The sequence below is a fragment of the Cucurbita pepo genome, chromosome LG19 (assembly GCF_002806865.2).
Source record: "Cucurbita pepo subsp. pepo cultivar mu-cu-16 chromosome LG19, ASM280686v2, whole genome shotgun sequence".
In the NCBI taxonomy this organism is placed as follows: domain Eukaryota; kingdom Viridiplantae; phylum Streptophyta; class Magnoliopsida; order Cucurbitales; family Cucurbitaceae; genus Cucurbita; species Cucurbita pepo.
The window spans coordinates 4,448,425-4,463,970 of record NC_036656.1 but is presented as its reverse complement, the minus strand read 5'-3'; the positions used below and the strand labels follow the sequence as shown (position 1 = coordinate 4,463,970).

Sequence of the window (15,546 nt, the reverse complement as noted above, 5' to 3'; positions counted from 1 at the left end):
CTCTCTCTCTCTCTCTCTCCTTCTTTCTCTCTCTAAACATGCTTCACCTTCTCTCCTCCATTTCCCATGAATTTGCCACGTCATTTCCCCCACTTTATCCAACCACCGCCTGCCGGCCCCCCTCTCCATTTCACTCCAATTCTCTCTCTCTCTCCTCAGCTTCAATTTCCTCACCTTCCTTATTCCATTTTTCTTCCTCTCTTTGTTCATGTCATTCACTCCCTTCCTCGAACCCCACTTCGATTTGATTCAATTCAATTCGATTTGTTTCACAGCCCCTTTTGATCCATATTTTCTTCTCTCTCTCTGATTTCATCTGGGGTTTGCTTATTTCTCTTCCTTCTACCATGCCTGCTTGGTGGGCAAGAAAATTCAGTAAAAACAAAGAGCATCACAATCCCCCCACTAATTTTCTCAACTTCTCTAAATCTTCTACTTCTTCCCCTAAATCTGAGCCTAAGAAGGGGGCAGACACCCCCAGGAGCTTCGATGACCTCTCTTCTCTGATTTTCTCTCGTAATTCCCCCAGGCCTTCCAGGGATCTGGCCTCTTCTGGGGTTGCTGATGGCGGCGGCGGCTCTTCTGGGTTCTCTGGTTTTGACTCCGATAGTGGGGATAAGAGTCACCCTCTTCCGAGACCTGCTACTCCCCCCGCTTTTGGGATTGATCATGGAGTCGGGATTGGATCTGGGTCTGTTTCGGTTTCCAGTGTTAGCTCTTCTGGGTCTTCGGATGATCATCCATCGAATCAAGAACAGCTTCAGTTTGGAGCTTACAGGTGGGTGGGTTTCTAATTTTGGAGGCTTTTCTTGTTTGTGTAGTGATTTCTTGTTCTGAGTTTGTGGATGATTCTAGGTTTTTGGCTGGAGATGACTTATCGTTTAGATCCTGTTGTGAACTTGTAGGACTTAAGTCCTCTGTTTAACAGAAGATTCCCCTGTTTCTGTATAATAGAGGATTTTATTGATTGATCTTATTGCGTAGTGTTTCTGTAATAGAGGATTTTATTGATTGATACTTCCATTTTCAAATCTACTCGTGACTGCTTCATAAGGTTTCACTCAACTGGAACGAAAAGAATTTAGAGTTTGTTTTTACAGGACACTCATAGTTCCATCGGTGAGATATTTAGAAGTAATGGCTACTCAAAAGATGAAGATCTGTAATGCTTTTAGTAATTTTAGTCCATATGTTTCGAATTTTACTTAAGAGGATTTGCTGATACCAGAATAGAGGCAAGGCCAAGAAGTCCCGGTCCAGGATCGAGAGGACCCACGAGTCCCACATCGCCTCTAAACTCACGGTTCTGTGGCATGAGTCTTGAGTCTCCGACCGGCAAGCTAGATGATGGGAAGAGTCGATGTCATAAGCTGCCGCTTCCTCCAAGCTCTCCCACCAGCCCTTCTTCGTTGACCAGCACGAAAGCTGTCAATATCGGTGATAACGACCCGGCTACCCAATCGAAGTGGAAGAGAGGAAGGCTTCTAGGAAGGGGAACATTTGGGCATGTTTACCTTGGATTTAACAGGTAATGGTGGTTTTGATTAAGATACTTTCGTGTTCACATTGTAACAAGATGGATTGGAACTATATTTTCAAATTTGGGATTAGTGTGTCGACCAAGATACGATTCATAAACGATGTTGTACACTCTCGGTTCGTATCTTGCTTAGTCGATCAAACGAACTAGTTTGTAGTTAACCTCCCTGTTAGCATCTCATAGGAGCACTTAGTTGATCAAACGAACTATTTTGTTAGTACTTCTCTAATCCTTCTTCTTGGATTCATTGCAGTGTAAGTGGCCAAATGTGTGCAATTAAGGAGGTCAAGGTTATTAGCGATGACTCGACATCGAAGGAATGTCTCAAGCAATTGAATCAGGTCGTTCTTATTCTCCAGTTTGAGTACTTTGGTGTATATTTGTTTGCTATATCCGCTTTTAAGCTATACGTTTTACTATCTTGATACTTGGTTGTAATTCTAACCCATCACTCCGTCTAAACAGGAGATAACCGTGCTCAGTCAGCTGTCGCATCCGAACATCGTCCGGTACTATGGTAGTGAAATGGTAAGCACTTTCATACTCTGTTGAAGGCTACTTTCTAATAATAATGAACACAAGTTTCAAAACTTCTGAACCAATCTTACGTAATAAATTTGCTCTATCAGGGTGACGAATCGCTCTCCGTCTATTTAGAATACATCTCCGGTGGCTCAATCCACAAATTACTACAAGAATATGGCGCCTTCAAAGAACCTGTTATAAGAAATTATACCCGAAAGATTCTTTCTGGGCTTGCGTATCTGCACGGGAGAAATACAGTGCATAGGTATTTTGGCTGTAAATACTGCTCTGGAATCGTATGTTCATACGTGTGGGTCCTTATCTACTTCTCATGGCAGGGACATCAAAGGGGCTAATATCTTAGTGGATCCAAATGGTGAGGTCAAGTTGGTCGACTTCGGCATGGCAAAACATGTATGTGAATTAACTCGTCTTCTCAAATGTTACTATTTTTTCCTTGTCCTCGACCGAGCCACAGTTCTAAATAAGTAACTTCAAATGCTTTGGCTAATGGAACTGACTGCTAAATTTACTTTTGGGTTAGAAGTTCTGATATCAAAATATTTTGACAATTTGATTGATTTAGAATTTATGTTTTCTTTTTTGTTTGAATCAGATGACGAATTGTACTTCGATGCTTTCGTTCAAAGGCAGTCCTTATTGGATGGCCCCTGAGGTACTTTTTATCACGTTGTTCGATTCCCCCTGCTTTAAATAACAGACCGAAAAGCGAGTACTACAAAAAGAATTAACGAAAAGGAAAAATGTGAGATCCTACCTCGGTTGGAGAGGAGAACGAAACATTCCTTATAAGGGTGTGGAAACCTCGAAAGGGAAAGCCCAAAGAGGACAGTATCTGCTAGTGATGGGTTTGGGCTGTTACAAATGGTATTAGAGTCAGACACCGGGCGGTGTGCCAACGAGAACGCTAGCCCCCAAGAGGGTGGATTGTGAGATCCCACATCATTGGGGAGGAGAACGAAGCATTCCTTATGAGAGTGTGGAGACCTCTCCCTAGTAGATGCGTTTTAAAAACCTTGAGGGGAAGCCCGAAAGGGAAAGCCCAAGGAGAACAATATCTAGTAACGGTGAGCTTGGACTGTTACAAATGGTATTAGAGTCAGACACTGGACGGTGTGCCAGCGAGGACGCCGTGCCCCCAAAGGGGGTGGATTGTAAGATCCCACATCGTTGGAGAGGAGAACGAAGCATTCCTTACAAGGGTGTGGAAACCTTTTCCTAGTAGACGCGTTTTAAAAACCTTGAGGGGAAGCCCAAAGAGGACATTATCTGCATGCGGTGGGTTTGAGCTGTTACAAATAATCACATTCTTCTGTATTATATCGAACCTTTTCTTTTACTTGTACACCTACACTATGTCCGTCTTAACAGTTTCTCATTTCTTGTTTCTCGTCGTGGAATCTCAGGTTGTGATGCATACAAATGGTTATAGTCTTGCTGTAGATATTTGGAGTTTAGGGTGTACGGTTCTCGAAATGGCAACGTCTAAGCCACCTTGGAGCAAATACGAAGGGGTACGCATCTTCCTCGAACATTTCTCTCCGAGTTTTTGTTTACTCTTGATGTTAAATTCTCTGGGTCCATATTTATCTTATATTTTGGAACTAACAGGTGGCTGCCATATTCAAAATTGGAAATAGCAAAGATATGCCTGAAATCCCAGACCATCTCTCCTATGATGCTAAAAACTTTGTGCAGCTATGTTTACAACGCGATCCATCGGCACGTCCTTCCGCTGCAGAACTGCTGGATCACCCTTTTGTTCAAGATGCAGTAACACCAAGAGCATCTGATGTCAACTTTTCCGTGGATGCATTTCCCTTTAGCTTCGACGGATTCCAGACTCCGGTAGGTTGCTCGTGTTATTTGAATCGCTTGAATTGAGAGACCTCTTGGATCGTTCTGCTTAATCTGTTTAAAGTTGATTATAGAGTTGAAATCTTTGCATCTATGTATGCAGCCATTGTTAGATCAGCATCCAAACAGAAAAAGTATAAGCATATGTGATGGAGACTACGTGACAAACCCGACAACCTCGTCGAGAGCTTTGAGGAGTCCTCCTAGGTACTCAACATCCTGTCCTTTACAATCTCCTCTTTGTCTTAGACCATGTCTCAGAGATTGATGCATCATATGCTTTATGTGCAGGGGAAATGCACGAATGATCACGTCCTTGCCTGTCTCTCCGTCTTCGAGTCCGTTACGGTCGTATGGCCCGCTACACCAGAGCTGTTATCGTTCACCACCTCACACATCTTACATGGGGTTGGGTCAAAGCTGTTACAATTTAAACGAATACGCATATAACACGAGACCAAACACATTGTTCACTCTCGACCCATCACGAGATTCATCGCTATTGAAAGTGCAGACTCATGGTGGATCACCAAGAAGACCTCTTTGACTATAAACGTTTAAAGAAAAAGAAGAAGAAAAAGACATCTTCCTCTTATCCTCAGGTGTAAATTTATCCATTGTGTATCAGAGAGATTTGAGTTATTGATGAATGGACGATGGTGGGAATGGGATAAAGCTTTCTTAAGCAATGGGGATATGATGTATTTTCTTGGAGAAATCTTGTGAGTTATAACAATATTTTTTTGGTTCTTGTAAAGGAAAGGTGGTCTGTACATGTAATAATAAGTTTTTGTTTATTACTACACCGTGACACCGACACCGACACCGAGTGTAGTGCACTGCAGTTTAATCTCTCTGTTTTTTTAGCTTGACTTGCTAAAAACGTCATTGATAGCCACAAAACGAATCCATAAAACTTTATCAACTCGCTCAATTTGACCCTTCGAACATAAAAACATAGTTAACAATCTAAATCAAGTCGTTAATTTCGACTAAATGATGCTCCAACATTTTGTAATACCATTTTAAGTTCGAAATTTGCCCCAAAACGTTTTTCTTTCTAGAATTTTGAATGAACTTAAACATCTCTTCGAGAATCAAATTGATGATTGGATTTCGATACAACTCACTATATACATTTGTTCAACAATGATAGGAACGTAGATCGAATTATCTATCAGTAAAATTGGTATTTTTTGTATTGAGTTATGCTCAAATTGACTATTAAATATATTTTTAGTTACCTTCGGGAACATTAACATTAACAAAGGCTAAAGCAATAGATTTGTAGGGTTTCTACTTTCTCATTTGGCTTCTTTTGGTCTGAAAGAGAAGAAAGGAAGCAATGGAATTGGACTTAATAAAATTTCACACTTCTTAAAAGTTGAAAATTAGATACAAAGACTTCAATAAATTGTTCTGTTCTCTTCACCATTTCCAGAAGACATTGGAACCACACTTGTACTTGTCCTTCCCCTCACACTCCAATTCCAAATCATCAGAGATAAATGGGACTTTCTGCATTCATCAAAAGCAGGACAGAGAAGTAACTTAGTGCTTAACATAAACACATTTACTTGTACTCAAAATTTCACAGCCAACGGTGATTATAACTAAGCAATGAATGTTCATACCTTTTGTTTTGCAAGATCTTGGCACCCTGTGAAGTTCTCTGGGAACTTGCATGATCCAAACTGAACAGTGTATGCCCTTGCAAAGTTTGCTCCACTTGTTGCTAATCTTTTCTTGTCATTCAGTTCCTGTTGCAATAACAGAGTTAAGAACATGATCGGTTAACCATTCAATTGACTAAATTCTGTTTCATTCACTTTTGAAAGGTTCTCAATAGTCTTGAACTCTGAAGAAGCATGAATATTTTAGTTTGACTAGCATGTATGTGAGATCTCACGTTGATTGGAGAGGAGAACGAAACATTCTTTATAAGGGTGTGGAAACCTCTCACCAACAGACACGTTTTGAAAACTTAGAGGGGAAGCGCGAAAGGGAAAGAAGAAAGAGGACAATATTTGTTAGCAGTGGGTTTGAGTTGTTACAAATAGTCTCAGAGTCAGACACCGGACGATGTGCTAGTAAGGAGACTAAACCCCCAATGGGGGTGGACACGAGACGGTGTGTCAATAAGAGATGCTAGGTCCCAAAGGGAGTGGATTGGGGGATCCCACATCGATTGGAGAAGGGAACGAGTGTCAGCAAGGACGTTGGGCCTCGAAGGGAGGTAGACTGTGAGATCTCACATCAGTTGGGGAGGAGACCGATGCATTCTTTATAAGGGTGTAGAAACCTCTTCCTATTAGACACGTTTTAAAAATTTTGAGGGAAAACTCGAAAAGAAAAACCCAAAAAGAACAATATCTACTAGCGATGGGCTTGGAATATTACGTGTACCATGGAAGTTTAGCAACAACAAGGACCAAACACACTTTTGAGCTAAGTCAAGGAATGAAGAACAAGACTCATTAATATGCCAAGTCAAAGAATCCAAACAGAGCATTTGAAAGTATATTAACTGGAATAGAGGTCATAGACCGAAACAGGATCTAAAACTAAATGATAAAAGCAATTTGAATGTTCATGAATAATCTGGATAGCAAAGAGTAGCTTACCTTGTTAGCTTTACTCTTCTCAAGGTACTCTTCAATGACTCCAGCATTAGCCGAAGAGTTGGAGGAAGCAGCAGCCGCAGCAAAGAGGGAAGCTCCAAGGAAAAGAAGCGCAGTTCTCCTTCCTTCATTCTTAGCTTCAGGAACCCTAGCCTGTTGAGCCCTAATCGCAGGCAACTTGTAACCAGAAACCCCAGGCGACGCAACAGAAGTCACGGCGCTGAGTTTCGAGTTAAGCTCGGCGGATCCAGCACCTGAAATGGCGTAGTTGCAGGCCAAGACGCTGGAATTCATGGTCGCCATTACTCTCTGTAACTTTTGTACAAAATCCGAGTCCTAAGGCTCGAAGGAGGAGGATTAATGGTGGATAGTTGCTAATGGGGAAATGGGATTATGAGGGAATCTGATAAATGAACGACGTCTGAGATGGAATTGGATAAGGAATTGTGGTGACAGTGTGGATAAGGTGAGATTTCCTCACTCCCAATTGGCAATCCATGGCTGTGATTAGGGTTTTTTGGACATGAAAATGTGTGTGGCGAGCTTCAGTTTTGGACCCACTTTGAAATCTAAACGTGATGGGGAACGTTCAAGCAAATTGAATTTTAGTTAAATCGGTTAAACTAGAATGGCTCTAAAACTTCCAAAATTATACTAAAAAAACTAATAATTTTCTTGAACTTTTAAGCCTAAGATTAAGATTAAAATGTTCAATTAAGTGCAGAAAAAATTATCATATATATTGGCACAACTTTCATCATTCAATGCCATTTTGCTGGAGCTAGTTATTGAATCAGAGAATCAACTTACACGGCTAGAAACATTTTGACTTTATTTTCGGATTGAATGCAAGTAGTACAGATATCTAATTAGTACATGATCTGTGTTCCCTTCAATACATGATGGCAACAAACTAGGCAATTTGCCATTGTAAAATCGTACAGTTTCTGGAGTGGTTACTTATAACAATACCCCAAACCCATCGCTAGCAGATATTGTCCGTTTTGGTCCGTTACGTGTCAACGAGGACGCTGGCCCCCAAGGGAGTGAATTGTGGATCCTACATTGGCTGGAGGGAGGAACAAAACATTTTTTATAAGGGTGTAGAAACCTCTCCCTTGAGGAGAAGCCTCAAAGGGAAGCCCAAAGAAAGTCATATCTGCTAGCGGTGGGGTGGGCTGGGTTGGGCTGTTACACTTCCCAACATCAATTCTACTCATACTCTAGCTACCTAAAATGAACAAGTACTTGAACTGATCTTATTTGACAGTTTCTATATACACATTCCTGCAGAATTCTGAAGCATCAACTCGTAAAATATAAGTGTATATAAAGGATCTGAAAAAGATGAAACATAAATTATGTAAACGTAGTGCAGAATGCCAAAGAGGTGTAAGAAGTCTAACCTCAACGACAAGACTCGAGCGGTGCCTCCATGTGGGCGGATCTACACGCCATAACAAATGCAACGTCCAGTTAATCTTGGGTGTGTTTGTAAAATGATCATACTTCAATCTTAAGTTACTCAACAAGCCACCAAATCTTATATAACAATCATATAAATTGAGATCAAAGTATTGAAAAGAGCCCAATGGAAATAAAATAGCAAACAAGCTGGGCAAGCTATCTTGGTCTGGACAATCTTTTCCTTTTCCGGTTCCTTGGCATGGCCTTTCTGACAGTATTGGGCACCGATGGAACAGCCATGATAGATGATGGCTTCCTAAAACTGGTTCTTCCCTTCCCAGAACCCCATTTCAAGGGCAGCTTATTTACCGCAGAGCTTATATCAATTGAAGAACTCAATTCAACTAGCTTCTGAATTTCATCCAGAATCTGATGGGTCCAAGCCATTGACACACCAAGGCAACAGAATCATCAATTGGTATTTTCTACATATACATCAATATCTTCTCAAATGATTGAAAAGACAAGGAAGGTTTGTAACTTGGACAATGATCACGTGTTTGCAAAGATTTCGTTGCATTGACCAAGAACAAGCACAAAATGAGAATTCTGACCCTGGATTCCACACTACATGTGAAACACTGCTGTCCTTTTGGCTCAAAACTTCGGCAAAAAGGTGATTCTCGTCATCCATGGTAACTGAAGAATCCGGAATTTGCAAAGCACGGTGCCAAGGAGTAGAAGAAATATACTCATCCTCGACATTTTGAAACGAGTCACTTTCATCAGCATAGGAATGCAACTCCGTGGTCATGGTGTTCAACATTGCCAAACTTGGTCCAAGTCAAATCAGCAGAATAGAACTCTTCCTCAGGTGGATCTTGTACCTGAAGATCAAGTATCGATTCAACAATAGCCATCAAAATGAAGCTACAAAGTCCAATTTCTAGCTATCTGCAAAATACAGGCATGGTAGAATGTGACTCAATAATTGTATAATCACAACTCACAAGCAGTCACAAAAATTAAGAGAGAGATAATTCACGAATATACACACTACATTTTCTTGTCAAAGAGTGAAGAACAATATGTATTTCTTCCAGGATTCAATATAGACCAAAAAAATGTCCAGAACACCATACCCATTATGGGAAGAATAAGTGAAAGGATTAGTTTGAATAGAAGAACTATCATTATCTACGAAAGGCATCATTTGGGTATCATCTAACTATAATTTGAGTTCTTAGATATCACAGTTTCGTATTACATATACTCTTCACCAATTTACAAGGCTTTGGGCTGTCAATTCTATTAAGATGTTGAATGATTTAAGAACTAATGGAGTATGCTTTCTTCTTTCCGCTTAAACATTATTCTTATTTTTTCCTTCTCCTTTCAACCAAAGGCGTCATGAAACATTTAGATGAAATTTAACACTATCACTCCTAAAAGAAATCAATCACTTCATAAGATGTTTTTACAAGAAAAGCAATCCGTCGGTATAATTAATCACACAGACTTTTAAGTTTGAATCAAATGCCAATATCCCATACTAAGAATTCCCAGACATGAGCAATAGAAAACAAACCCTAAATCATAAGGGAGAAGCAAGAAAATCAGAAAAATACCAAAATTTGGGAGCAATTATCTTATGCAGGTTCTTACATAGCATCAGACAAAACGAAATTCGGTTAGAAACTTGAATTTTAAATGCAACTAACCTCGTAAATAAATTTGGCTGTCTTGTTGCTCATCTGACAGTTCTTGATTTGAAGCGGGCGGTCACGGTGAAGCAAGAAAAGAGTTCGAAGGAAGAAGATGTTCGTAAGAAACCAAGCAATTTCTTGAACAATTTAGAACAAAAAATTTTTCCATAAATCTTTATAAATGTTGCTGTTCATCTTCGTCATTAGCCTGGACCGAGAACAACAAAAATACAGGTTAAAAGCCTCTGTCTAAGCCCTAAGCCCAATTGGCTTATCATTGGGTTGGCCCACTAAATGGATCTGAAGCAAGCCCAAAACAAGTTGGCCCAATGAGTCGTTTCTATTACGAAACAATACACTTTCTAATTTAACGATTTTAGTTGAGAATAATAAATAAAATTATAAATGGTCACGTTTTGGAGGGTAACAATATAGTCTATGGATCATGGACTAGCAGATATTGTTCTCTTCGGATTTTTTTTTTCAAATTTTTTTAAAACGCGTCTGTTGGGAAAGGTTGTCATATTCTTGTAAGAGAGGCGTGGTTCTCCTCCCAACCGATGTGGGATCTCACAATCCACCTCCTTTGGGATCTAGCGTCTTCGCTGACACTCGTTCCCTCTCCAATCGATATGGGATCTCACAATTCACCCATCTTCGAAGCCTAGTGTCCTCGATAGCACAAAGCCCAAAGAACAATATCTGCTAGCAGTGGGCTTGAGCGGTTAAGGATTGAGTTACAAACCAAATTTAGAATTACAAACAAGATAATTATCCTATGATACTTTTGATATCAATTTTTAAGAGAATCAATACCATATTTAATAAAGAATAATCATCTTCAAATTGTTTAGATAAGAGAGAATTAAAAGTCAAATCAGCGACATAATTCGAATATCATCAAGTTTGATTTTGTTATTGACTAAAGTAAAATGATATAAGATACGAACATCGAAGTGTTGAACAACATAATTCACGTGTTTTTTCTCTCTCTTAATGAGTATGATAATTAAAGCACACCTTTCTTGAAGGATATCTACGGATCACATTCTTTATGTAGATAGGAACGTTTTTCTTTATCTACGATTATATCCACCAACCATAGAGGGAAACACCTTCCTCTCTATAAGTATCAAACTCTTGTTAGGAAGTGAGCAAACAATTTCAAAGCTTGTCGACTATCGGTTCTAAGTGACAATGAGTTCCTCTCTTGGAGGTCAGGTGCCGGTTGATCCAAAAGACCCACATGTGCGAGATATTGGAGAATGGGCAGTGAACGAACACAACAAGACTGGGGATTCACTAAAGTTTCTTGAAGTGGTAAGTGGGTCGAAGCAAGTAGTGTCTGGAGTGTTGTACAAGCTTGTGTTGTTGGTTGATGTTGGTGCAAATCATCATCGAAAATGTGAGGCTAAGGTGTGGGAGCAACCATGGTTGGAGCCTCCTCGGAAGCTCGAGTCTTTCCACGTTCTTCCTCCGGAGTGAGATGTCTATGTTACGATCTCCTTCGTGTATCAAAATCCATATCTATAATGGAACAATAAAATAAAACCTCTTATCAATCCTTATTTATATATTTTTGTTTTTCTTATCCTCGCATTCTATTTCAATCTCAATTCGGGGGAAAACGTCCATTAAATTTTCATTTATTTTAATCTAATTCAATCTAAATAAGTTCATAATTCAAAACTGGAATGACATTGGTCTAATGAAGTGGATTAGGTTTTTTTCGAGTCGTCGTGTTTATTGAACATTAGTAATACAAATACAAATCCCACGAATATGAAAGTACAAATAAACATATTCGCCTGTTTCTGATTAAGTTCACTGCAAAAACTTTGCCAACTTTACGCACAATTAGTCTTCATGATCCGTAAACGGCGTGAGTATTGCTCCGTCCATCTTTAGAATTAAAAAACTTCTTAATTGATAGTTCTAATGATTTAGTTTCTTCTCCAACGAGCAACAGGTTTAGGACTTCAAGAATCGTGGAATTTAAATCTAAAATTTTCGTATAAAAATTCTTTATTATTAATTCCCGACCAAAACTATTAAAACTTATTTTTTATTTTTTTATATTTTACTTCAAAAACACCTTTAAGGTTTTTAAAAAAATGTAAAAATATATTGACCATGGGTACTACATTTCAAAACTAAACTTTTTAAAGTAACATTTAAAGGTTTGTAGATAATTTAGGAAATTTTCATCCATATATTGAAGTATGAATTTTTTTTTTAACTTTTTCTTTACCGAGGTAAAAGATATCAATGCTACGTTTAAAAGTTGGTGAGTATTTATTTAAACATATTATAAAGGCAAAAATAAGGGTATTAATTGCCCAACATTAAAAAGGAAGAAAACAAAATAAAATAAAATTAAATAGAAGTTGCCTCATTTTTATGTTAATCGAATGGTTTAGTATCAATTGGAGAATACATTTTCTAATGTCTCCAAGTCAACTTCTCGGCTGATTCAGTTTGAGTCTGTTACGCTCAGACCTTTTCAATTCTTCAGAGACATTTACGGTTAAAGTCAATTTTCATAATAGAATTTTAAATTAGGGTTGTTGCTCCACTCTCGATATGGTTGGATGAATTGAATGATGTATGAACTACACGTGCTCTGTGACCCCTCCATATACTTATCACATGAATTATAATATGTCATACTACGTGATGGTGTATTATGACATATATTAAGCTATGATATGACATGGACACCATGTTAGCAAAATTGTTTTCGATATTGTGAATTGTGGATATGTCAAGGATGTATTCCTGAAAATGTTTATGAAAGAACAAATGTACGATTTGCATGTTACATGATCTGAAGCTACTGAGACCTCACGCATTTTTGTGTGTCATATGCATCGAAATACTTCTCCATTAATTTTCGTATGTCATATGCATCGAAATACTTCTCCATTATAATTAGTATGGATGCATAACTTAAAATAAAGGCCCAAGGAGTTTAAGATTGATCAAAGAGATTGAATTTCGACTCCACGGGTAAGTTTTTCTTGTAACTTTTAAAATCTTCCTCGACTCTAAATGAATTTTGTCGATTCTCGTTTTAATGAAATCTATAAGTTTGTAGAAGAAATTTTAAGCAATCAAGGCCTAAGACGCAAGGTTCAAATGAAGGAACGAACGAACGCGTGTAGCTTGTTGACTGGAATCTGTCCACCTATTGCTGGCCATCGTGGCACATCATTCCTGGGAGGTCCACCACATGGACGTGAAATCTGCATTGCTCAATGGAGAGCTGAAGGACACCGTCTATGTTCGACAACCACCGGGCTTCCTGGACAACGACAACCTTGACAAGGTATTGCGCCTGCACAAGGCACTCTATGGGCTTCGGCAAGCACCACGAGCCTGGAACGCAAAGCTCGACAGTGCCCTACTGTCACTGAAGTTCAAGCGCTGTGCCTCTAAGCATGACATGTACAAGCACGGGCACGGCGAGCAGCGACTGATCGTGAGAGTGTACGTCGATGACCTCATAATCACTAGAGGCAACATGGAAGTCCTCAGAAGATTCAAGAAGGAGATGTCAAAGAACTTCAAGATGAGCGATCTCGGCGTTCTCAGCTACTACCTCGGCATCAAAGTGCAACAGAGTACTACTAGCATCACCATCTGTCAAGGTGCGTACGCAAAGAAGCTGTTGGACAGAACTGGGCTAGCGGACAGTAACCCTACAAGGACGCCAATGGAAGCCCGACTCCAACTAAGGAAAGTCGGCACTACAATGACAGTCGACTCCACCAATTACCGCAACATTGTTGGGAGCCTGCGGTATCTGGTAAACATACGCCCTGACCTTACCTATTCTGTTGGATACTTGAGTAGATTTATGGAAGCACCTAGGGAGGAGCATCTTGTGGCTGTCAAGTGCATCCTGCGCTATGTGGCCGAAACCAGAGGCTGGGGTGTGAGATACTGCGCAGGGAGAGAAAAGGAGAAGCTTGAGTTGGTCGGCTACAGTGATAGTGACATGGCCGGTGACGTTGATGATCGTAAGAGCACCAGCGGGATGATTTACTTCCTCTCAGGTGGCGCGATCTGCGGCAATCAACTAAGCAAAATGTAGTTGCTTTATCTTCTTGCGACGCAGAGTACATTACGCTTCGACGGCAGCAACACAGGGGGTCTGGATTGCACGACTGATGGAAGAACTCATCAGAAAAGAAAGCGACCCACCAATGCTTTACAGGGACAACAAAACTACGATCTCCCTGATAAAAAGTCCAGTTTTGCATGACCGGAGCAAGCACGTAGAGATCAGGTTCCATTACATTCGGGAGTGTGCAGATCGAGGACTTATCAAGATTGGCTTCATCCGAACAGAGGAACAGCTTGGAGACATCTTCACCAAGTCTCTGGTGCGGGTAAAGTTTGAGGAACTTTGTTCAAAGATCGGAGTTCAAATAATAAGGTAGATACCACGGGTTTTAGGAGGAGATTGTTAGATAAAAGTCTAATGTTTCCTTCTTTTACAAGTTTTACTCGGAATATTTTCTTTTGACCATTTGACAAACACGTCTAATGGATTACCATTTTCTTCCAACAAATTTCCTTGGCCGTTTTTAGACGATTTCCTCTCGATTGTCAAAAGTCAACATGGCCGCTGAGCGACGATCCCTCTTCATGCGTTAGGCATATTCTCGTTGAAGCCAAAGCAGCATCGCCGCTAAGCGACAATCCCTCTACAGTTTTAGATGGGCAAAAAAGTGTTTCTCTACGCCTACTCCGAACCAGGTTGTTGACATTTTTACGAAAAATGTTTCTCGACCACTCATTGAATTTTTCAGATCCAAGCTTCACGTTCGTTAAAAACCGACGCTCAGCTTGCAAGGGGTGTTAAGGATATTTAGTACTAAATTATAGTTTACCATATATATGGTATTTGATATTGTATTACAAGTCAAATATGTTCTCACCATAGGTATGTTTCCATTTATTACTCTTTTCATATCTTTGTAATTTATTTAATTATAAATAGATAACTTTTCCACCATGTAAGTGTGGTGGATTAAGTAAGCATTCTCAGCGTCATAGACGGATTTTATCTATATATTGACTGTCCTTTTTTTTTTTATAGAGGTAAAGGATATTAATGTTACTTTTAAAATTTTGTGAGTATTTATTGCAAAAATATTTTTGAACCTCTTTAAAAAAAAAAATCGAAGGGTATTAAACAAAATCAAATAAAAGTTATCTCACATTTGGTGTGAGAGAGTGAAGACTGGTTATTAGTCAGTAAGTTACAACAATTCCTTCATCTCATCTTAACAATTACGGTGCCAATTGGAGAATATATTTTCTAACAGCTCCGAGTCAACTTCTCTGATTTAGTTTGGGTTTGAGTAGTTCAGACTTTTTCAATTGTTTAGAGACATTTAAGGTTAAAGTCAATTTTCATAGTAGAATTTTGAATTAGGATTGTTGCTCTACTTTTGACATGGTTGGATGAATTAAATGATGTATGAACAACACGTGTTTTGTGACCCCTCCATGAAAATGTACAATTAAAATNTTGACATGGTTGGATGAATTGAATGATGTATGAACAACACGTGCTTTGTGACCCCTCCATGAAAATGTACAATTAAAATGAAAATGAAAATGAAAATGTTTATGAAAGAACAAATGTACAATTTGCATGTTATATGATTTGAAGCTACGGAGACCTCATACATTTTTGTGTGTCATATGCATCGAAATACTTCTCCATTATAATTAGTATGAACGCATAACTTACGTCACCGGCCCAGAGAGTTTAAGCACTAACNGTAATACTAATAAAAATAAAGAAAGATGTCGGCCACCATAGTTACCCCCGACAATTGTGTGCGTTGGCATG

General features: G+C 39.3%; 2 protein-coding genes across 5 annotated transcripts; one reads left to right on the top strand and one right to left on the bottom strand.

Moving 5' to 3' along the window:
* On the top strand, window positions 1-4,760 carry LOC111781496 (mitogen-activated protein kinase kinase kinase 3-like). 3 transcript variants are annotated; one of them, XM_023662127.1, is made up of 11 exons: window positions 1-778; window positions 1,211-1,528; window positions 1,794-1,881; window positions 2,006-2,068; window positions 2,170-2,330; window positions 2,404-2,479; window positions 2,682-2,741; window positions 3,493-3,600; window positions 3,698-3,934; window positions 4,047-4,145; window positions 4,233-4,760. In XM_023662127.1, the coding sequence occupies exons 1-11, from the start codon at window positions 348-350 to the stop codon at window positions 4,488-4,490; spliced, it is 1,899 nt and encodes a 632-aa protein (XP_023517895.1). In that variant the 5' UTR covers window positions 1-347; the 3' UTR covers window positions 4,491-4,760. The 3 variants fall into 3 exon arrangements, with proteins under 3 accessions (XP_023517895.1, XP_023517894.1, XP_023517896.1); XM_023662126.1 differs by having other exon boundaries at window positions 6-778; window positions 4,047-4,150; window positions 4,235-4,760; XM_023662128.1 differs by having other exon boundaries at window positions 7-778; window positions 1,229-1,528; window positions 4,047-4,150; window positions 4,235-4,760.
* Window positions 4,761-5,215: 455 nt separating this feature from the next.
* Window positions 5,216-7,222, bottom strand: LOC111781933 (photosystem I reaction center subunit N, chloroplastic). Of its 2 annotated transcripts, none has more exons than XM_023662675.1 (3): window positions 6,568-7,222; window positions 5,578-5,703; window positions 5,216-5,457 (listed from the first exon to the last, which is right to left on the bottom strand). In XM_023662675.1, the coding sequence occupies exons 1-3, from the start codon at window positions 6,865-6,867 to the stop codon at window positions 5,350-5,352; spliced, it is 534 nt and encodes a 177-aa protein (XP_023518443.1). In that variant the 5' UTR covers window positions 6,868-7,222; the 3' UTR covers window positions 5,216-5,349. The 2 variants fall into 2 exon arrangements, with proteins under 2 accessions (XP_023518443.1, XP_023518442.1); XM_023662674.1 differs by having other exon boundaries at window positions 5,216-5,461; window positions 6,568-7,205.
* Between the last annotated feature and the right edge of the window lie 8,324 nt (window positions 7,223-15,546).